The sequence below is a fragment of the Grammomys surdaster genome, unplaced genomic scaffold (genome assembly GCF_004785775.1).
Source record: "Grammomys surdaster isolate TR1022 unplaced genomic scaffold, NIH_TR_1.0 224, whole genome shotgun sequence".
In the NCBI taxonomy this organism is placed as follows: Eukaryota; Metazoa; Chordata; class Mammalia; order Rodentia; family Muridae; genus Grammomys; species Grammomys surdaster.
In genome coordinates this window covers 1,996,338-2,020,655 of record NW_021604669.1, presented here as the reverse complement: position 1 = coordinate 2,020,655, position 24,318 = coordinate 1,996,338, and the positions used below count along the sequence as shown (strand labels likewise).

General features: G+C 45.9%; 1 protein-coding gene across 2 annotated transcripts in view; it reads right to left on the bottom strand.

The window, feature by feature from the left end:
- Positions 1–24,318, bottom strand: part of Trappc9 (trafficking protein particle complex 9) — a 461,796-nt gene that overhangs the window by 298,285 nt on the left and 139,193 nt on the right. For both annotated transcript variants that reach the window (XM_028773229.1, XM_028773230.1), the window contains one exon: positions 18,536–18,660. In XM_028773229.1, the coding sequence (XP_028629062.1) occupies positions 18,536–18,660 (125 nt within the window). The remainder of the gene's footprint in view (positions 1–18,535; positions 18,661–24,318) is intronic.

Below are 24,318 nucleotides of genomic sequence, written 5' to 3'. Positions count from 1 at the left end.
TGATACTCTTCACCCCAGCAGAGGGGTTGAGAAGGATGCAAACACATGTCCAGCTAAAGATACCGCCCGTGTAACTTCAGGGCAGAGATAAACTAGACATAGAAAGTAGCATTTGCCTATCAAGAAAGGGTGCAAAGCAACAGCAGGCTGATAAAGCTACCATGGCGGCAGCCTAAGTAACCATCTATGAAGTGGGGAAGATAATCCTCAGAACTCTCTGTCCTAAAGCAGTGTAAATGTCAAAGAATACACAGGACAGGAACCCAAGGGGAGAATGTAAACCACCACACAGACTCCAGACCTTCCTCGCTGTTAACTCGACCACCTCACAAAACCACCCTAAAGAGCTTCTGGTCCTATTTAATAGGATTCTCTTTGGTTTGTTAAAAGTTATCGGAAGACTGGAAAGGTGACTTGGCAGGTGAAGTGCTTGCTGTACTCGCACGAAGACCTGGGTGTGGTTCCCAGCATCCAAGACAAAAGCAGACAGCACAGAGGCGGTGGCACATGCCTGGAACATCAGTGCTGGAGGGCAAAGACAAGCTGATCTCAGGAGCTCGGTGGTCAGCCAGTAAATGAAATAGACATACAGACATACAGATACAACATACATCACAAACAATACAGACATACATCACAACTCTAAGATCCCATCATTGTTTTACATAGAAGTGCATTCCATTCGTTTTTAGGGTTTATTATTTTTAGTTTATGTGTAAGGGTGTTTTGCTTGCATGTACGCCTGTGTACCACATGGAGGCCAGGTGATAATATCTGGTATCTAATCCTGCAACTGGAGTTACAGACAGCTGTGAGGCACCATGTGGGTTCTGGGAAGGAACCCAGGTCTTTGGAAGAACAGCCAGGACTGTTAACTGCTGAATAATCTTTTCACCCCTGACAACATTTTTTTTTCCTAAAGGAAGAAAAACAGTTATTGGATATCTCAAATCAACTGGCTGTAAAACTGTGGGTTTATTTCTAGGCTCGCTATTCTGTTCTGCTGGTCTACGTGCCTGTTTTTAGGCTATACCACACTATTCTGAATACTACAGCTTACTGTAGTTTGAAGAAAAGCAGAGTGACGCTTTCATCTTTGTTCTTTGTCCTTAAGCTTTGGTGTTTGGGGTACTTGGTGATTCTATACATATTTTACCAATTTCTGTGGATATTGTCATTGTTATTTTAATAATAACTGACTGAATCTGTAGCTCTCTTGGATAGTGAGGTAACTTTACTAATTTCCACTCCTCTAATCCATGAACATGGGCTAGCTCTTTGCTGTTTCCACCCCCATTTCTTTCACTGATGCTTTACAGTTTTAAATGTAGAGGAGCCATACTTCCTTGGTTAAATTTACAAGGGCATTCTTGTCATTATTATAAATGAGATTGATTCACTCATTTCTTTCTCGGGCATAGAATTGCTACTAATTTTTGAGTGTCTTTGGAGTTCTCGCTGTGTAAGGTCTTAGCACCTGCAGAACAGATTTACCTTTGTCCTTTCCAGCTTCGACAACTTTTCTATCTTTTTGCTTAGCACTCTGTTAAACAGAAGTGGCAAAAGGCACCACCTTCTTCTCATTCCAGATGCTAAAGAAAGAGCTTCCAGCTTTTTTCTGAGAAGTATATTAGCTGTAGGTTTGTCATATATGGCCTTGATTGTCTTGAGCTGCACATCTAAAATACATAATCCATTGAGAGGCTTTTATTGTCATGAAGAGATGTTGAGTCCATAATGAAAAAAAGACAGACTCACTTGGGGAGAAGCTAGTGAGAAATCTCACTGGGTAAAGCTGACCAGCAAGAGAACACAGAGGGCCAGGGTGCTTGCCACCAAATCCCAGGACTGAGATCAATGCCCCAGATCCACACAGTAGGAGAGAACCTACTCCTACAAGCTGTCCTCTGATTGCCACAATTATACCATGACTTGAACGTGCACACATGCATGCAGGAACATACACACATGCAATCTTTTAAAACAAAAAAAAATTTTTTTAAAGCCCTAAGCTGGGCATAGTGGTTCAGATCTATAATTCCACCACTTGGGAGGCTAAGACAGGGGGATCACAAGCCCAAGAGAGGTCTGAACTGTACTGTGATTCCCAGGCCAGCTTGGGCTAAAAAATAAGGCCTTTCTCAAAAGCAAAGAAAGAAGGAGGAGGAAGAGGAGGAGGAAGAGGAAGAGGAGAAAGAAGAAGAAGAGGAGAAAGAAGAAGAAGAAGAGGAGGAGGAGGAGAAGAAGAGGAGGAGGGGAAGAAGGAACAGGAGAGGAGGAGGAAGAGGAGGAGGAGGAGGAGGAGGAGGAGGAGGAGGAGGAGGAGGAGGAAGCGGAGGAAATAAACTTTTCCAAAAGTCACTAAATGACTATAAGGCTTACATTTAACATGCCTGATTACAAGGAATATTATTTCTAATATAAATGATTATACTTTTCTTTTTGATTGAAGAGTTCATTAAAAATCCAATTCTATTATCCTGTTGTTTTTAATTAAAACTTGTAGGGGGAAAATAATCTTAAAGTCATCAGCTCCTGACAAAAGGATTGAGAATTCAGGGTGCTAAAACATTTGTCTGATGGTGCAGTCATCAAGACGTCCGAATAATTACTTTTAACACTTCTAAAAATTAACACCAGCAGTTTAAAATGTCCTCTTGTTTGGGGATTCAAGCGAATCAATAAGAGCATGTTAAGGCTAATGAAAACAGCAGCCCACACGGAGGACTGATGCTACTTTATTCTCTCCTCTAGCTGAAGCAACAGTGTATCAGTGCTGTACACTGCTGGTTGTTTCTGCAGCACGAAGGCTCATACGCTGGGTGATGCTTCCTGAGAACAGGAAAAGAAGCCCATTCCTCACTGGGGTCCCCTGAGGACTGCAGCTTTCACCATTATCCAGTAATGACATCAAGAGGACCCCTGGGGCAACAGAATACCCTGCCTCTTCTCCATGCCGCCACCCTCACAGAGAGCTAGATAATGGCTCTCACTGGGGATCTGGAACCCTCCCACACCCTGTTCATCATCTCAAGTTGCTCCCTAGAGATACAAGAGCAGCCAAGGAAGCATCCTCAGAGGCCACATAAGGAGGAGCAAGCCTTCCTCAAGGGACTGTTTAGAGGTAGAGGCTGAAGCTTGGACCACAGGATGCTGCTGCCAGAAGGTAGGGGAAGCTTTAGGAGACGGGGCCTAAGGGGAAGTCTATAGGTCACTCAGGGTGACTCTCGGCCACTTCCTCTTGCCTATTTTGCTTCTGGGACATGAGAAGAGCAGCTGTTAACAGCCTGCCACCAACCTCGCTTTTATATGGGTGGTAGAGATCTGAACTCAGATCCCTAAGATTTTGTGGAAAGAACTTTACCAGCTAAGCCATCTCTCAGCCTGAGTTTTCTCCTTTACATCTTTCTGGACTTTTCTTACAAGATATTTATTACACAGTACATGAATGACTTTATTATAAAAATGATAGTGTATAAGTAAAAGAACGAAGTCAGGAATCTCTCACCTGGCTCTCACAGCCACTGATACAGGTGATCCAGTTCCTGACTCCATTCCACACCAAGTTACCTCAGCCACATCCCACAGCTGCTGGTCCTGTTAGCCAGCCGTTCTTGAGAGCAGAGACCAAGTCTGTGCATCTCTCCTCCTCCTTGGGTATCTCCATATTCTCTAGTGAGTTCTGAAGCATATATCCTTGCACAGTTTGTAAGAAGAAGGAAATCAAGACCACAAAGTGACATTCAATCACTGTCCTATACAAGTAGCTCTGGCCAAAAACCAGAGCAAAATATCACCAAAACCCTGTGGAGAATAGCTAGGTCCCGGGGAGCAGGACCAGAGGAACTCAAAGCAGGTATCAGTTAGTCCAAGAGTGTTACCATGCAGGTGTGCACACAAGTGGAGGGTGGAGGAACCTTCCCCCACCAAGGTCCTCATCCTATATCACAGAAGACTGAGGCAAAGACCAAGCAGAAGCATCACTGTCAGCCCCTGACTTACCCAACCTGTTTCACTCTCCAGAGCTGCTCCTGATAGCTCCTGCAAGACTTACTCCAAGGAGTTTTCCTCTAAGCACTAAAAATAACATGTGTTAGATGGAAATACTTATCACAGCTTTGGCTGATACAAAACTAATTATGGTTTGGATGCGGCCTGAGTGTTTCCCCAAGGCTCATGTGGTAGAAATGTGTAGTGCCCAGTAAAGATACATAGAGAAGCCGTGGGACCTAGCAGAGGAGTAACTCAGCTATGGGAGCATTACCTAAAAGAGATCAGTGTGGTTCAGAGGAGACCAGTTAGTCCCCACAATATCAGATTAATAGATGAGGAGGAAGAGGAGAGCCTAACCCTGAACCTCTCTGCCTTCCTTTCTCTCCGTGTGATCTTCAACATCAGCTTCCATCCATGAAGACCCAGAGATGCCCAATATTGGTTAATCAGCTTCCAAGACTATGAAGTAAATACCTATTTTCATTATACTCAGATGGGATATCTTGTTATAGCAGCAAAAAAGGAACTGATAATAATTAGAAGCTACTATTCACTGCCTATTTCTCCTAGACTTTGAAGAAATGGCTTCGTGAATCTGACAGAGACGAGCATGTCTTCCAGTAGGGAGGGAGGCTTCAAGTGCCTTCCTGCATACAGAAGTGCTCTCTTAAATCCACAACTCATGAATCACCACATTTTAGATATGGACATGAGTTCCAAATGCCTTTCCAACAGGGGCTTTGGTTATTCCTCAGGGGAATAAATTCAGATTCCACAGTTAGAGCTAAGTAAGGTACAGGTTCTTGCAGGTCTCAGCTTAAAAATCAGGAACACAAACTTGGTTCCAACAGTGACTTCCCTTCAGATAGGGAGTGGTTTTGTGTGTAGACATTGCAAAGCTAGTGTCTCTCTGCAGTCAGTTGAACATACACTCGCAAAGGGAGCTCAGCAAGCCTTCCCAGACATCTCTTAAGCCTCTAGAAATTGCAGATTTGAATCTGAAGAGAAAATGGCATCTTCCCACAAAGCTTCACAGAAGCACAAAGACTCGTTCCACTTACTTCTGGGGAGCCACTGTGCCAAATGCCACAGCATTCACCAAAGGGGAAGGGGTTCAGTGGGGACCAGACAAGCAGAGTCAGGCAGCTGGGCCACATCCAGGCAGCATGATGAGGGCAAACCATCACTGCACAGGAACATGGTATTACCTTTTGGGGTTAGTCAAAGAATTACCAAGAATGTACGTAAAGCCCACAGCACAGTGTATAACACAGGGTTCAGGTATGGGGAAGCCAGTGTTTCATCATTCTACTTAAGGCAACATTCTGGAGAGTGGTCAACAAGTGGGCTGAGAACGTGCTGGGCCAGGCCTGGGGATCTGGATCCATCATGCTAATCCCTTCTAGAGCTACCAGAGTGACCACTGCTCCCTTAGCAGAAGCCTCAGAACACTCTTAAAACCCAGACTCTGTGGTATGGTGAAGACTCTTGACTCTTCATCCTCGGGCCTATGTGTAGATAACACCAGTAAACAATTTGCACAGCAACCTATGAGGAAACACAGATCTGTCTGCAGAGTCCCCAGCAGCAACCAAGCAGAGTAATGCTGGGGATGGGGATGGGATGTAGAGATGAACTGTACTGTCTGCAGTTGTCCTGGAGACTCAGGGGCTGGTGAAAACTGAAAGACTGGATCCAGAGAACTGGGGACAGAGATGGAGAAGGGCAGAGAAGGATAGGAGGAGGAAGAGATGCAACCCGGGGTGGCGCGGGGGCAGGGAGGGAAACTTGGGAACAACTTAGGATGGGTTTGGGGGCTACACAAGGGGTAAGGTCTGAATGAACCATCCTAATTGACCTTGACATTAATGCAAAGGTGAAGCTGTAGTTGAAAGCAAACACATCTCCATTATTCCTCTTTTATCCTGTATAACATCTACAAGGGAGACTGCACAGCCCAGCCCTACCACCCTAAGCGATGAGTGACCCGAGGCCGTAGAAGCACAGTAACTTTCCAGATGAAGCAGGAATACAGGATGGACCTTTGGTTAGAGCCCACGGGACTTTCTGCTATTTACACCGAACACAGCCTTGCCACCGGGACCTCTCTGCCAGGCCGCGGAGGTGATCCAGATGAGACACACTGATGTGAGTTTTAATTTCCTCTCTTTGTCAGATATGTATTGACATTTGGGCCACAATCCAACCCTTAGGGATATTCATTTAATGAGTTTTGTGTTGCTTTTTAAAGTGCCTATATTGTTCAAGAGAATAGAATGGGTTGGGGGGCAGGAACACAGGAACGCAGGAACAGACTAAGATCTGATGAGGGGGAGCCTGCACGGGCTAATGACAGAGCAGAGCAGGTGGTCTGCAGGACTCAGAGAGGTCTCTTCTGGAAGCTCAAAAGACACCTGTGATGAACTAGCTATTACCTGCTACTATGTCCAAGCCCAGCTCTTAGCAAGTTAGGACAACTGTTCCCCTGAAGGCCTCTAAAAGAGGAGCGAGTAAGAAACTCAGTGACTCAGCGGGCAGTCAGGCCTCCACTCAAGCCACTCTGCTCCAAGAACCCAGCCTGGATGTCACCTTTGGGCATTCATGGTACCCACACCCAGGTCCCAATAGTCTCTCTGGTTAATGCATGTCTCTGCAGTGAGAGACATGCAGGCCCTACTCGCAAGGCCTGCTTCTCTCCCTATGTAATCCCAGGAACTACCCTAGGACCAAGACATTGCTCTCTTCAGCAGATATTTATTGAGTACATTCAGCATGCCAGACACTGCGCTTCAAAAGGGAGGCTGTGACAGTGAGAGGACAGAGGGGACAGATGATGCCAACACAGCAGACAGTATACTGCTGCAGCCAGAAGAGGAAAGGAGTTTGAGAGGAAGGCCTCCTGGAGGGGATGCCGGCACAGAACAAAGAGCGAGACTCAAAGGAAGAGCAAGGGATACATCTCAGACTTGAATATTCTAGGCTCATTAAAATTCAGAGCCTGGTTCAGCCTGAAACGGGACCCTCTAGTCTGCATCTCCAATTGTCGTGCAGAAATGCCAATGCTGACAGCTGATATTCTCAAAGCACTAGCTGGGCTGAGCAACCTTGAAGCTGAGCATCCCAGTCCACAGCCCCTTGCTTGGTCTAAACCAGCTGTTCTCAACCTGTGGGTCGCGACCCCTTTGGAGGCCACATGTCAGATATCCTGTGTATCAGATATTTACATTATGATTCATAACAGTAGCAAAATTACAGTTATGAAGTAGCAACAGAAATAACTATGGTTGGGATCACCACAGCATGAGGAGCTGTGTTACAAGGTCACAGCATCAGGAGGGCTGAGAACCACTGCTCTCCAGCATTATAGCGTTGTTAACTTCTTGAGAGCCAGTTCTTATTTATACTTGCTTGCTAAGCACTACTAACATTCTCGTCTGTCTCGGGGAACACTTTTTATTTTATTTCTTAAGAAGGAGGAGAGAAAGTTCTGGAATTTTCCAGGAATAGCTCAGGTTTAAAAAAAAAAAACACTTAGTTGATGTTTTATAAATTTTATTTTAGATTTTTGCCTCCTCACTTGCGTTCTACCATGCCCACTGTGCATACTGCCACACGATATCTCCGCCTCCCCAGAGCAGTTCTAATTTCAAATATTTTATCTCACTGTCATTTATATGCTTTGTCAGGCGGCAGGTCTTGATATTAAACTTAAAAGCACAGTCATACCTCTACTGAGTCACTCCAGTGCTGGAGACATTCTTACACAGTGACTCCCACTCACTAAGTCAATATTACACCCTGAGCTTATCAAATGGGGAGAATAGGAAAAGGATGGTAGCATGGGACCGAGGGACAGGACAGCAGCTCGCTCTAGGCAGGACCCCAGAAATGGGTACAAATACAACAGTGCCTACAACAAAGCTTAGTGACGAGGAGTGGGAGCGGTTGGGGAGGGAGTCGTACACTCCACTCACAGATGAATAGGTCAGGTGTGTCAGGGAAGAGAAGGTGTGGAAAGAAAAGGATATCCAGTCCAGGCACGTGTGAGAAAGGCCATGGCATTAGATGAGGCCAAGCCCTCCACACAATGATGCCACTTACCAGCGAGATTCACTGTAGTAGCTAACACAATGCATGCATGTTCCCAGTCTCAGTTCCCCATCCTAAGCAAAGAAGCTGACCTCACAGGTCGCTGTGAGAGGAGAACAGCTCATCTTTTATTGTCAAAGCATTGAGCCTCTAAAGATTAACAGCTATGCCAAAGGGGCCTGGAGGCAGCTCAACACAAGGTCCCTCTGGCCAAACTGTGACAATCTGAGCAATGACAATAGCGACTACAGTAAGTGGATCCAAATGCTGAGTCAACAAAAATTCATGTGTCTGTGAAGATGCTAAGAGCCAGGGGTAGGAATTGAAAAAAAGCTTTTGAGTTATGAACTAGAGGTTGGGGATGTGCTTCTGGGTAATCAAAGGGTCCCAGTTGATGGGCTAAATGTTCTAATTTACAGAAGGATACCTTCGAGAAGCAGAAATAAAGTATTTTCTTGAGAATTAAAATGGCATTTATGACTCTGGCAAAGCCATTTGCTATGAGTGAAGGACCAACAGAGGCATGTTCTCTTGTGAAAGGAGAACTCACTGGACTTAGGGCCTTGTTAACTCATCCAAGGCAACCATCTTGGCCCCTGTGTTGGTGAAACAGCCAACTCCAGTGTCAAAAGTATTTGTCTCAATAATGAGTGAAGGTTCAGAGGATAGGTGTCAACTGAGTGCTCAGCCCCAGGTGGGACATCTAAATTACCCCTGCTCCAAGACTCAGGGGTCATCACAAAACAGAGGATGCAAAAAGTGGGAGCTGAGCTCTAGGAAGATGGGACCTTCTTCTGGACAGGACAGGAAAATGACTCATGATCTCACAGTAGCTGTAGTTGCCTGCACAAGACCTGTTCAAGATCAAGCCAGTGGGGCTGGAGAGATGGCTCAGTGGTTAAGAGCACTGACTGCTCTGCCAGAGGTCCTGAGTTCAATTCCCAGCAACCACATAGTGGCTCACAACCATCTATAATGTGATTCGATGCACTCTTCTAGTGTGTGTCTGAAGATAGCTGCAGTGTACTCATATAAATAAAAAAATAAATAAATCTTTTAAAAAATATATCAAGCCAGTGAACATTTCAACATGGAGGTGAGGGATGACAGTGTACTCTAAGTCCTGAGGGCTTCTGGGAAAGGGAGAGTCTGTTTTCTTCAAGAGCAAGGTCCCTTCTATATCAACCAAGCTCCAGTGGATAGCCACATACCCAGGAATATATGTGCCGCACAAATTGAACTCAGTGGGTTATTTAAAATGGGAGAACAAGAATTTCAGGTGGGGGTAGGGAGAGAGGAATTAAAACAGAAGAGAAGGGGTGAATATGTTCCAAATGTTGTACAATAAAAATATTTTTAGAAAAAGAAAAATAGTAAAAGGTAAAATGAATACCAACTTTGTACTAAAAAATAAAGTAGCAATCACTTCTCCCCACATACATGTGCCCTTGTAGGGATGTGCAACCATCTTCACTGGATTCTTCAGAAGTCACAAGAGCAATGCCATTCTTTACAACTTGAGTGCTTGCTTCAGTCTTACAAAGAAAAATTCAGTTATATGCAAATTTCTCAAAATTTTGGATGGAAGAAGCAAATCTAATTGAAATCACAAAACATGTATGTACTGATTAACATGAGACCCCCCCCTCACACACACAGGGGGATGCCCAATGCCCAGCATCTTAAGAATGACAGACACTCAGCTATGGCCTTCCCATGGACAAACCATTCAAAATGACGTGGATTCTGCTGTCGTATACCAACAGAGTTAAATCATGCAAAAAAAATATTAGGGCTTTCAGTTAAAAATAAGAATAAACGATAATTTCAATATAAAAGAATTCTTAGCATTACCAGGAGTTAAAAGATCATTAGTAACATCAACAACAGGAAGGAAAAAGAAGCCCACATGGATAAATTACCAGACAACTTGAGACTTGAAAAGCAGTTTGCACTGTACAATGCATGAGCTAGGGTGCTGAAAGCACCAGAAGGACATTGATTTCTAGATTTACAAGACTAGAAACCCAAAACTATGCTACCAAAGATCAGAGACATCAATAAGAGCACCATTCAGAAGAGAACACTATGCAAAGCTCACTAACTCAGGACGGATGTTGTTTAAGGATTGTGATACAGAAGAAATTAGGGGATCATGAACTTGAACTTCAGCAGAATTCTCAGGGGACTGCCCCTTCGATTGCTACTGGACAACTAGAGGATTTGGATCAGGCATGCCCTATGTGAACTCATTAAAAACTAAAGTGAAGAATACACATAGAGGATGCACTTAGGGTGAGGAAGGGGTCTGTGCCCCAGAGCCAGACTGAGCTCTGTGTGACTGGCATCCCAGCAGGCGGGAAAGGCAGGGCTGGACAGCACGGGCAGAATACACAGGCCACCGCTTGTTTTCCCTCTACATCATATGCTAACTGATCATATGCTATCACCAAGTAACTGTGAAGCCCAAACCTTGAAGCCATCCTTGTCGCTCCATATTCTTAGGGCTGATTCTCATCCCTGATAGATGTTACAGCTCCAGGAATGCTGCTGAAGCACAGTCCTGGTGTCCCTCCCTGAGCTTTCTATCTTATTTAAACTCTGGCCAACCTACTGCTATAACCCTCAAGTCCTACGCCTCTCTTGTCAGATTCCCCCCTAAAGTCGATGTGTATTTCAAGTCAGGATGCTACATTATGACCAGATGAAGACTTAGCCCTGGAATTCAAGGTTGGTTTAATATTATAAAAGAGTTAATTTTATCTTATTTAACAAGATAGAATGAAAAACCCACATCTGGAAGCATCTAAGAAAATCTAGTACCAGTTCCTGGATTTTCTTGTTAATTCCATCAAATCAGGAATATAAGGTTCACAAAGGTAAAATGATTACCTTCTACCTTACAGAACTCCTCCTAAAGTCAGCCAAGGCCTTAAAGCATTCAACTGCTTCATGCATTATCCACTTGCATTGTTAATTTCTTGCTTCTTTTCTTCAAATTTCCATCATGGGCATTTGATAATTCTGCTTCCTGTCCTTCTTGGCAAACAAGGAAGAAAATCCAGGATATTCAAGATGTGGTTGACAGCACTAACAAACTCGGGATAGGGCAGGGCTAACAAAGTGGTGTAGTCATGAACATGCATGTATCCACATGACGTCACACAGTCCAGAGTCCCCACTTATCTCATCTTGTCTTGCTTTCCGAATCTGTTACTGCAACATTTCTACAGAATTGCTCCAAACATGTCCGAGAGATGCCTGCCCCTTGTGTGGACTCAGGCCCTGTCATTCACCAGCCTTCCTTCCCAACATTCTCTGATTCATTCTGCCCACCTCTTCACTAGTCACCCACTGTCGCTGAGTGGTAACAATCACTTACTAGCCACACACACAGCCAGACTCTCTCCTAGCATGGAAGAGACGGGAGAATATCATTCTCTGACTTTGAGAAGCTTTGGGGTTTAGTGTGTGACAGAGGAAGAAATAGCCAACAGCTTCACGAACTTCTAGGAGACCACACAAAAAGCACATGCATAGACATGGAGTCATGTGCCTGCTGATTCCAAAGAAACCCAGTCCTTCTGTATTTGGGATCCATGGAACCTGCCTCACTACAGAAACTCTACTTGGGGTATGAAGGATCATCCTCAGCCCAGAGATGACTTGCTTGAAGGAACCTGTCCATTGTGACAAAGCTGGCCAACAGCAAGGGTCCTTGCAGGTCTGACATCAAATAAACACCAGGTTTTTCTTCCCTTGTTTTGTCCTTTTGACAAAATGTAGATACTTGGGAAGCAGGGTAAGAATTATTTTGTTTTGACATAGTCTCTAAACTGCTTTGGATTTTTAGGGACTAATCATGTCACCTAAATGTCCTTACCCAAGCAAACATATTGCTTACTGTCAGTCATTCCAAATGGCAAACTTAACTCAATTTTCTTCTTTGGCAAGAATGCAATAAAAGTACACGTTTTCTTCTCCTGTCTGGCTCTTCCCTGCTCTCTGCAGATCAATCATGCTGAATGTGATGGCAGAAGCCAGCTCACGATAATAGTCCCACAAGACCTGCTTGGCTCTGAGAAGACACCCAGTGTCCCTGGAGACCCTGCAGATGAACAGTGCAGCCCTTTGCAGCACAGGGTCATGCATTCGAACATTGGATGGTTTCTGTTGCTGTACAGCCATTAATCCTAACTGTGGGCACATCCTGGGCTGGAGCAGGCAAGATTCCACCTCACTATGCAAAGGTTTTAGGACCAGCCCCCAGATCAGACCTTTACTGCCTACACTTGGTTTTAATTACATGCTTATGTCAAGGTTCTATCAAAAATTATTATAAAGATTCCTTTTTGGGATTCCAGGCATATATATAACTCAACACAGAAGCACCTCAAAATGAGCTCCTTTTTTTACCACAGCCTGTCTATGAGGTACATCAAAAAGGTTTCAAACCCTCTTAAGAATGCTGAAGGTAAGCCATAGGTGGTAGTGCAGACCTTCATCCCAGCGCGGGGGAGGCAGAGGCAGATGGATCTCTGTGAATTTTTCGAGTCCAGCCTGGTCTACAGAGCAAGTTCTAGGACAGTCAGGGCTACACAGAAAACCCCTGTCTTAAAAAACAAAACACAAAACAAACTGCTAAAGGCTAGTCCTACTACTAATAAGGACTAAAGGGGGAAACAAGGTTGCCCTTTTTTAGACAATAATCCCTGAAGTAAGGTCTCCACCTCACCCAGGAATGTCCCAGAAGTACAAATTTCCAGCCCTCCAGGTGAGAAGGTGAGGGTAGCCCCCCAGGTGATTATGGGGCAGGCTAACACTACTTCAATAAGCCTCCCCCCAAGGGTGGGGTATGGCTCTAGAAACCATTTCAGTACCTTTCTGTCTCACTGGTTCCACACTCACTAAGAGTCTATATACTGTATGTGTCTGCCCCTTACAAAGGAGGAAACGCAGGCCGCAGTCTCACCTCTATCTTTAATTAACTTGCAATCACCTGGGGAAAAAAAAATAACTGGCAATAAGAATACTTCAAACGTTGGCAGCTTCTGTTAGCATCCAAATAATGTCATGACTCTAGTAGCCCATCAATGACCCAGAGAGAGACGGGCTGTGTACACCTGTCCCTCTCTCATCAGGGCTTCAGTGAACTCTACAGACCTTCTCTCCAAACCAGAGACAGAAATCACCCCTGTCTCTGCCTGTGTCTATTCTCAGCAGACACATCTGGCATTTACTTGCTCAGTGTTAGTCTCTGGTCAGAATGTGGCTCTCAGACACTGTGCATGGCTCTATTCTCAGCATTTAGAACTAAGCGTGTACTGGTTAACTGCTCTCTAGCTGTCAGACACATGAACTGGATAAAAGCTGCAAGAGGGTTAGAGAAACGACTCAATAGGTAAAGCACTGACATGCAAGCGTGAGAACCCAAGCTTACATCCTGTACAAAAAGCCTGTGCTGATGTACACAGGCAACCCTACCAATGCAGAGATGGACAAGAAGACACGAGGATCCCTGGAAGCTTATGGGCCTATGTGGTAACATTCCAGGCCAAAGAAAGACCCCGTTTCAAACAAAGGGCAGGGATGGGGCTGCAAAGATGGCTTGGCAGGTCAAAGTCCTTATTGCTATGCTAGAAGACTTGAGTTCAGTTCCCAGCACCCACACCAGGCAGTTCACAAGTACCTGTAAGTCCATCTCCAGGAGACTCAGTACCTCTGGCCTCCAAGAAAACCTGCATTTGTGTGCACATACCTATAAACAGACATACACACATGCATAATTCAAAGTAAAACAACTACAAAGTAGAAGGCATCATAAGACCAACACCTATGCTGTGTACGTATACACACACACACACACACACACACACACACACACAAACATGCACCTGCAGAAAGTTTGACACAACAGCCATGGTCACAAAAGGTCTTAGCTTTATGCTGCCTAGACCTGGAGGAATGGTCCTCTGGCCTCATTTAGCATTTGTTTTAGCATTCCACAGACGATAGCCTCTCTCCCCAGCTCTCCATTCTAAATTTCTTATTAAGTTTTAAAATTGTTGAGCAGATTAAAGGATTCCTGTGAAGCTTTTATGCTTAAACTTTGCAGGGAAAATGCCCTGTCTCTGTAGCTATCACTGGGACAGATTAGAAATAATTTGGAGCTGAATTGGATTTGCCATTTTGTGAGCTTCTCCTATCTACCACGACTAATAGCAGACACTTCCCTCCCTACAAGGGCTGGAAGGAAGCCTTATTATCTGCCTTTCACAGAAAGGAAACTGAGGTCAAATGGGCCAAAAGGCTTAGACATGACTATTTATTTCATCAATATAGCTTGAATCAATAGAGAGTCTTCTGTATCCTGTAATAAATTCAGAGACACAGAAATTGCACAGGCAGTGACACTGTGGTGTGGTAGAAATGGCTTATGCATAAGCCTTGAAACCAGAAGCACCTAGGCTGGATTTAACTTCTACTTAGAAGGCTGCCTGACCCTGGACATTTCCTTCACCTCATGGAGATATGTCCTAATTCCCCCTGAATAATGTGCAACTGTAGTCCTGGGGAATGGAAAGGACCCTGGTAGGCGTCAGAGCCTCTCTGCCCCACTGTTCTCTGGACTCAGCAGGTTTAAGTACTTGCCCTCTCTGAGCTGCCAGCATTCTGGAAGGCTTGGACCCTGAGCTTGGAACTGGATGTTTGGGAGTCATCTTGTCTCTGCTATGTAATTACTGGACTGATTCTGGTCAGTCACCCATTGTACCTGGGCCACTGTGTCTTTGTCGGAAAGGCAGATCTAGTCGATGGCAGCTTCACTGCTGTCTACATGGTGGTCTCCTTCAGCCCATCTGAATGTCCATATCACCATGCTGTCTGGTGAGTCCCAACTGCCACTGCAACCTGGTCCAGTAGCCTTTGCTGAAAGAAGCCTTCTCTTCTGATGCCCCCTGCTCAGGTACTCCATTAACCTACCTCTACCACACACATTCTCCGCCAACTTCCTTTCTTTCCACTTGGCAGGAAGAGGCCTACACTAAGACCTAACACTTGCTGCAGAAGCCCCAGACCTGACTTCAATCCCAGGAACCCACAGTAGAAGGGGAGAGGCAGCTCTGCAAGTTCTGCTCCCACCACACGCATGCCATCACACACACACACACACATACACACACACACACACACACACACACACACACTAGTAAATAACTTTCAAACATTAAAGCTCTTTTATGCGTTGTCCTCTAGCTTCTCCAGATGCAGTACAGCAGGTACACACATAAAAAGAGGGGTGAAGGGAGGGAAAGGAAGAGAAGGGAAAGGGAGGGGAAAAGGGAAGGGAAGGGAAAGGTAGGGGAGGGGAGGGGAGGGTGTAGGGAGAAAGGGAAGGGAGGGAGAGCATGCTGTTTGCTTAACTTGAATTCTTTGCAGTCTTCCAGTACATCCATTTTTAACTATAATTATTAAAGTGCAAAAGCATGTACGAGCTTTACGAAAGATCTAGCACCTTATGTTACAGTCAGTGTCTCTGTGTGGAATGCCACAGGGATTCCACAGAGCCCAGGTCAAGCCTTTCCCTGGGAAGCATGGGAGAGCAGCTGGTCAGACAGTGGAAGCTCTTCTCTATTCAAGATGGCAGAGAGTGTTCTGGAAATAGACGCCAGACTTTATTCAATGCTGCACGTGGCAACAGATGAAGTTGTTTACTTAATTCTCCTTTCCTAGTTTATCAACATGGAGAGTTACAACTGTGGATTTTCTGATGCTCAACCAACCTTGCCTTCCATAGACTAGCCCTGCTCAATTGATGCTGTTTAGCCCAGGAGGTAGCATAGGCTAAACTCCTGCTTTAGACTTGTTAAAGCTGGGGAGGAGGGGACAATCTACAGAAGTGATGCCTTGCTTTGTTATTATTCTTCAAAATCTGTTTATCTTATTCCTTCTTCTTGTTTTCCTGTTTTCTTTTCATCATCATTATGTCGTCATCATCATAAATATTATTATATCATCACCATTACTGTCAGTGTGACAACTGGGAAAGGACACATGCCACAAGATACACGTGAAGGTCAGAGGACAATCTTTAAGGGTCATTTCTCTCCACTTCCATGTGGGTACCAGGCATTGAACCCTGGTCCTCGGCACACATAGCAAGCTTCTTTAGCCCTGAGCCATCCCACTGGCCGCATTCCTCCTTTCACAGTTTTCTAAAGTAGTTTATGCAGATTTTCTATTACTTCTCCCTTAAGGAGTTTCTCTGTGAAAGGTTTTAACTCTCTCCTTGATGGATACAAAGCTACCTGCTTAACTACCCCGTCCTCTGCATAAAGTGCTTCGTAATGCACCTCCCTTATCTCCTCTGCAAAGCCAGAGCAGAAGCTCCCTATTTCGGTCCTAATACTGGTAATTTACATAATTACTCTTTAATCAACCTGACTGGAAGTCAATAAATTTCACTGACTTTCTCAAAGAACAAGCTTCTGGCTACTTTGTCTATTTCAGGGATTTTGTTTGCTTCTGAGTTCATTGATTTCTGCTCTGTTTTTTATTATTTCCTTTTTGCTTACTTTGAGTTTAATTTCCAACTTTTTCCCTAAGTTCCTGAAGCTGAAGTCCAGTCTTTAGATATCTGTGAGGTGCCATGGACATAACTGTGGCTACCACGCCTGCCAGCTGCAGTCTCTAGAGACAGGATACTTACAAAGAGCACAAGTGCTCCTCAAAGCCAAAGTGCAAAGGGCAGAAGGCTTAGTGCCCCTGGAAAGCTTCCTCTCGGTCAAGATTTCAGCATTTCTTCCAGCAAGCCACATGCAGATGTGAAGGGGAAAGGAGGCCTGTTTAACTACCAGGAGGCAGAGTATGGAAAGGGCTCTGGCTCTCCAACAGCTACACCATTGTCCCATCTCTCTGTCTGATCCAGCTATGCTTGCAACAACCAAAGCTATAGGCAGCTATAGTGGCACTGGGCACAGTTCAACCTGTGTCCACGGTATTCAGCCAGTACCATGAGCTGGTGCCCTCTCAGAGGGCTCTCAGCAAAGCCCTTGTCACGTGCTGATTATATGCGACCATCGCAGATCACATGTGATTCAAAAGGTGGCCCCGAATGAGAGTTGGATAAAGAGGGCTAGACAGTAAAAGCCAGAACCAATCTGAGTCTAACTAGACATCAAGTAATTCTGGCAAGGGCAAAGCCCAAGACCCTACTTCCTCCAGAGCGGCTCCTGGGCTAGCAGCTGCCACCCAGACTCATCTTCCCTCATCTCCATTTTCTTTAGCTATAAAAATGAAGGCCAGGAGTCTTCCTCTTTCTTCTCCAAGCCTGTCAGCAAACTAACAATGCCCAGTCTGTCAGATGAGACTCTGAGAGGCAGACAGGCCTGGCTTACATAATTTGTGTGCTAGGGATACCTGTCCAGGGCCTCAAGCATGCTGGCTAAGCACTCAGCCACTGAGCTGCAGCCTCAGCCCTACAGACAGTCACTGATGTCCCCCCACCAAACACAGCATCTATCTTCAGTCATCGAGACCTCCCATGACATGCAGATAAACAGTCGTGAGCATGGACACAGTTCCTACCAGCCACCTATATCCTTCAGGGAAATCTCGGGGAAACATAATGTACCTGGTTCAAGAAAGTGCTTGGCAGCCCTGTCACCCATGACAATACTGGTGATGATTTTATGGGTTTCACACAATTCAGATTAAATCATATCATTCTTCCTCTGATGCCCCACCAGGCAAGCCTCAAACCACTGGCATAGTCCTCCCCATTCCTCAGAGGAGCCCACTGCCCCACAGAACACAAATCCTTCTCCATTGTACCAAGGTTACTCAGGACAGTTCACAGGGCAGCTCTTCCTACCCAGCTTGGGCCTTGAGTCAAGTTCCTCTGGAGGACCCATCAGCCAATGCTCACTCACATTTTGGCATGGAGATAGCAAACAGCACGCCCACAGGATGGTGGTAAGCACAGTCACTTAAACAGTTACTCTATGCCTGCACCTCAGTCACTGCTCAGAGCCCCGCAGCACCCCACTCTGCACTTCAGGGGGCTGGGGCTCTGCAGGGTCTGGACTGGTGCCTGGAGCTCCTATTCACACACCCTCCTTGCAAGAGTTGCCAAATGATTAAGAAAAATGCTATGAGGTGAACATCCAAACTGAGAATTGGGCAACTCAAGGAGAGGGACCAGGGGAAAATCACTTCCTCTACTCATTGTCCTCAACAGCATGCCTGCCTTCCCAGTTTCTATGTCAAGCAAAATCACATAGTAGCCTTGGGCCTGCTGTCCAGAAAATCCACAGGACGTGAAAACGTGAGAAATCACTTTTCAACCACACACCGTCAATCTCCTTCAGAAAAGCACTCCAAACGCTGAATTGGAAAGCACACTAGCAGAAACCAGGAGAATCCTGGCAGCATGCACCTCCATGGATGGACTAACCTTGACGTGGCCAAGGTCTCCCGTCTTGCTGCCCTCAGAAGGGTTTGTGGGTCTGCTCTCCACTCGGGGCCGGACGACCTGGCGGAAAGGACTGGACAGGGGAAAGCCACTCACGCTGATTCCATCTAGAAGGGAAGACAGAAGTCCCAAGTAAAACATTATTGTCTGTTTTGTGAGGCAGGGTTTGATTTGTTTGTCCAACATGGTAGTCTCTACTCCCTGGACTAATTACAAAGTGGGAGGGTCTTCCCTGGACATTCATTCACACTGAAAACTACACCCCTTGGCAGGCAGCTTCCTTCTAGGGACTGGTATGGGGAAAGTGGACTTTCATGGAGAACAATGACCCAGAAGTTCCATTGGGGCTCTCAAGGAAAGATACACTCAGTAAAGGGCTGACCAAAGGCAAAGTAGCTCTCTGGCCACTGGAGACCAGCTGCTAATAAGACCAGCTACTGCAAAGGTACTAGAAGGTTCTACCATTCTGCTTGCCAAGTCCCAACTTGGCCCCAGCTTTTCACTGTGACAACCATCACTGATCCTCCAACACTCCCCAAGTCTAAGCCCCTTCCACAGTGCCTCCCCTGGGTACACTAACCGAAGACAATCCTTCCCTCTGATTCCCAGCACCTTCTATGGCCTGAGATCTGTGCCTACTATGTGCTACCCAGGGCAGAGGCTGAGCATGAAGGACCAAATCAAGGAATACTGGGTACTGGGAAAGAGGGGAAATATACATCTGCAAAGCCTTGGAGCTAGAAAACTTTGGAACGTGTGTACTTTGCATATGTGCGCGCGCGCGCACACACACACACACACACACACACACACGCACAAATAAAAAATTTGCCTAGAGAGCTCAAAAAACAATCATCTTAAAGCTTGTGGCCTCTTCACGGCCTGAATGGCTGTGCTTTCTAAACCAGGAGAAGGTAGGGAAGAAAGATAACATCATAGATGGGCAGGGGTGTTTTCAGCTCCAGTTGGGGCAGAACCTTGGGCAAGAGCAAAGCTGGAAATGGCACAGGGAAGCTGCAGAAGCAAAAGAGACAAGCTGGGGAAAGATGTCACAGGACATACTGGGAAAGAACGCCCTCCAGCTTGGGAGCTGAGGAAGAAGAGAAAATGATATTGGAGCATCCCGCCTGTGTTGATGCCAACACAGGCAATCACAAATAGAATATGCAGAACGGATTTGTCTGACAATTTATAGGAAGACAAGGGTGAAAAGTCACAAACGGATGGAAGCAGCCTGCCAGGACCAAGGAGCTTAGAGGTACTATGGAAGGACAGAAGGCACGCAAGAATGGTTTGAGTCGCAAATAAAAGTGAGCTTGTAGCGTGAACTTCACACTACCGTTTATAGCATTCAATCTTTCCATTAGGAGAAAGGCTGTGGGCAATTTCAGAATGTAATTCTGCATGCTGAAATAATACTTCTCTTGAATTCAACTACAATATCACAATCATCATGACAACTGAGAAATGACAGCTGAAAGCAGGCGCTAGCAGTGGAGAGAAAGCAGCTACTCCAGCCACACCAGCAGAGCCAGCCTACAAAGGCATATCCAAGAACTGACAAGGTACTGTTGCAGGACTTTCTGCCCTCTACAACTATGTGAGCCAGTTCCTATTGTAGCCAGCAGCAACCCCTTCTCTCTGATGAACCCTGGCAGATCTGATCATGGATCATGGTGTCCTTGGACATGGGCACACCTAACTTGTTCCACACTCTCTGTAAAATGGGCAATAGCATACTGATTCTACACATGAGAAAGCCAAGGTTCCAATGAGGTGACTTCTTCAGTATTACACAGCCCATCAAAAATCACACATACACATAGCTAAAACCAGAACTCAGAACCACCAGCCACACTGAGACAAAAAACAACATCCTGAGCTCACCAGCCCAGGCTGCTCTATAGCATCCTAGGAGGTCCAATCTACATACATCAAGCCCCCACCAAACCTAGGGTTAGGACTTACAAATGGCTAGTGAGAGGGTATGTTTTTTTTTAACATGTTTCCAAAAAGGGGAAAAAAAAGACATGAATATATATAAAATGTAACAGATACCTAAAATAAACTTGAATAAAATGTAACTAAAATAAAATACACTTGCAAAGGTAAAAGAAAGCAACGGGTCTCTCATGGGAATCTGTCAGCATGAGCTGTTGCAGGTAGAATTTTTTCAAAGATGCTTTCTCATGTATTCATGATCCATGGATGCCAAAAAAGCCCATCTGGTTATCATAAAATATGCTCAAGAAAACCAAAGCAGTAGAAGTAGTTGGCTAAGAAGACGAGTCAACACTCGTCCTTAATTTCCATGGAGAAAGCAGCATGCTCATTCATTCAGAAACTCTGCAATGTGTTTAGGAAAGTAAAAAATAATGTCTACGGTGACAGTGGACTTCAAGTGGCACGGACCCCAGCCTCCATGGACAGCCTTATCCCAACGTTGCTTTCCCTCCACTGGGTGTACACAGCAATCACACCAGACCTAAGTAAGGTCTTTCTGCCTTTTCCAATGTCTGGAGGCTTCTCATTGTCCACCTGAACACACAGAGTCCTTCAAGGTTTCCAGAAAAGTTGTAGCTTTGGGTACAGGAGCTACTGAATAGGTGTATAGGTGATTATCTTTCCATAGGAGGGGGTGGATTAGTTCTAGGCTTCCAACATTAAAAATAAAAATAATAGTAATAATAATGAAAATAATAATTCAAGCTGCTACTAAATCACTTCTTTGTGGAATAAGATGTCAATCAGAAGAGTGATGATTTTCTTGATGCTAGAACAGAACTACAGAAGGAAGGTAGTTTGCAGTTGCCCTGAAGTGAAACATCCACAGTTCTCTGGGGAGGCCCCTTGGAGGGCACCAGTGCAGAGCTGTAGGAGATGTAGCCACTGGTAAGCTTGCCCTTCCTCCTTTTCCCTATGCACTGTTACTGAATGGCGCTATGCTTTCAGCCTGGGGTTCAGCAGAGATGTCAGTGGCTTGCTAAGCTCTGATGAGACACTCTCCCAATCATGGGTGAGCAAGCTTCTTCCCACCTTTCTGATGAACAGACTGGGAGCAGGCTGCTGAGGTGGTGGCATCAGCATAGGTCTTCATCCAGAGTCCAGGGCTCTGTGCAAATCACATCTGATTGTGTATCGCTTCACAGTTCACCAACAGCTGAAGCTAGGGTTGCCACTGTGGCCTGGGATTGCTTTTATTAGTGGGCCATTGTTCTGCAATCTGCTGTGTACTCGCCCATGACCTGCCTGCTCCCCTAACGCTGTCCCCTGAAATTGGAAGAGTTGTTCAGTATCTCTGCCCCAGTCTGCTGTTCTGAGAATAAATATGGATTTTTGGAGTTCTCAGTCTTTTTTTTTTTTTAAAGAATTTTGTGTCTCATTCCAAAACACCCGAAAGCTGGAGGCAGCTTGCTTGCAATCTTAACACAGAGGTATCTCTCTGTCTTTGTAATTCCTAGATGCCTCCATTTTGCCACAAACATGTGTTTTGGTTTTGATTGTTTAAAAAAAAAATCCTTAGATTTTGTTGAAACTTGGCTTTTCCTTGGGTGGGAAAGCATTAGGACAGAGAAGATGTTTATCAGTACCCAGCACATGTGCCTGGTATGCAATTCAGTTACTTCCTGCCTCTTCTCACAAGGTCTTCATTTGTGACCAGAAGATCACACCAGTGCTGTCCTCTACACGCCCCTGTGCCAGCAAAAGCCCCCTGAGAATCTGCCTGAATGCATGTCACCCTACTGTGCATATCTTGCGGGCAAGTCCAGGGTCCTTGTCTCTGAATTCCCAGGTCCCGCCTGCCTGCTGCCTACCGAGGTGTCCCTTCCTCTCTCAGCACTTGCTCCATCAGCCTCCAAGAGCTATTCCATGGTTTCCCTTAATAAGTCCTGCTGTCCCCCTTTGTTATCAGAAACAGGGGTTCCCCGCAGGGCTCCATGAGAACTTTTCTACCTTGCCCCACACTGCCTTTGTGAAGATGCTCTCATCTGCCATCTGCCTTCAGGGATCAGACACATCCTCTACCCAGTTCCTGGTTCTTGGTCCTGTGGGCTTTTGGTCCTTTGGGGAGATGGCCAAGCTCTGGTTCCTGAGTTGCCCATTCCCTAGCTGGGTTCCCATGGCAACCTCATGCTGCTTTCATACTTGTCCATTTCTCTGCCTTGTTTTTTATACAACCATGGCAGGCTGCTGTCCTCTCCCCAGCCCGCTTTAACCTTCCTTGGTACCTTTTCTTCTCTGCCCACTCAGCCCCTTACAGAAGGCCTCCACGAATGAGAGACACTATGCCTGTAGCCCCAGCCTCTTCATAATCTGACTGGCCCATCTAGGCCTTAAGTGGTTTACTGGTGACTTTGAACAAATGTTTATTCTCTCTGCCTACTTCTTTTTTCTTCCATATTTAAGCTGAAACTGGGGGGTTTAATATCTTGGATTTTAATCCTGACCTATGATTGCTTTTGGATTGTGCTTTTGGTTTTGCCATTGTGTGTTGCTTTGGGTTTGTATTCAGTGGGCTGTCTGCTTTTGCTCCAAAGGAACAAAGCTAATGTGCTGGACAGCCTGCCCATCGTTATATTTAGCCCTGCCACCTACCTGCCTTCTGACTCACAGACAGTCATTTCACAGCACCGCAGTGTAGCCACGGGAAAGGTCAGCCTGTCCCTGCCTCCCTGGGGCTCATAGGAGAGCATCTCAGCGGATGTAGACAGCTTCGTGCCACCCACCACACTTGCCCCAGAGGTCTGTTTAATACCCTATGAAGTATGCATATTGCTAGGTCCCCTGTTCGGGCAGCATGTGGGAAGGTTGACTTTGTTCTTCAGTTTAAATTCCAGTTGGAAAATAACTTTCTAAGCCCCTGGGATGGGGATGGAGGTGTTTGTCATTCATCCGCAACAAGTGACTGCACTGCAGGCAACGCGAGCCTGTCTGTGGACCATCGATCGGTCTCCTGTGCTCGTCATCGCTCTCTCCAGCCAAGCTGTGGTGACTCACCAACAGACAACTGCGGGTGGGCGTAGCTGTTCAGCTGGAGAGACTATAGGTGCTTCCGTCCAAACAGGAAGATATGGTGTCTGGTGGAATATGGCCCTGTACTGCTAGCTCAGGGTCCAGACAGCCCAAGCATTTCCAGTACTGTTCTCGCCTCCCATGTCTGCCTTCTCTACTCTCATGCAAGCTCTAACCCTCCTCATCTTTCCTGTTTCTGCCACTGTTGGCCTCCCATCTGCAACTGCCCCACTCTGTTGCCTTCCACACTGGCATCATGGCCACACTGCTGGTGCAGAGTGGCTTTGCCTCTCAATTTGCTACAGCTTGAGTCAGGACTTCTCGCTGCCACAGTTGGTAGACAAAGTAGGCATGGGTGGCCCAACCCTGGGGCCATGTGATCTCCCCGCTCTTCTCCTTCATTTCTCATGTCCCAGAAGTCACAGCTCCTTACATCTACCTAGTGAGCCACATCCTCACAGTTACTGCCTGTAGTACACACAGAGCTTCTCTGCCTTCCTCTGTGCTGTACTTGCCTGGGATCTTTGAAGTGTCAGCCCTCCGCCCACTGTCATCTAACTGGCATCAGGGTTACTGAAGGCTCAAGGAGTGACTGCAATGCTCAGCATGGTTTGTGAACCATTAGTATAGACAGCCTTCCCTCTGGTGTAGACAGCCTTCCCTCTGGTGTAGACAGCCTTTCCTCTGGTGTAGACAGCCTTCCCTCTGGTGTAGACAGCCTTCCCCCTGGTGTAGACAGCCTTCCCCCTGGT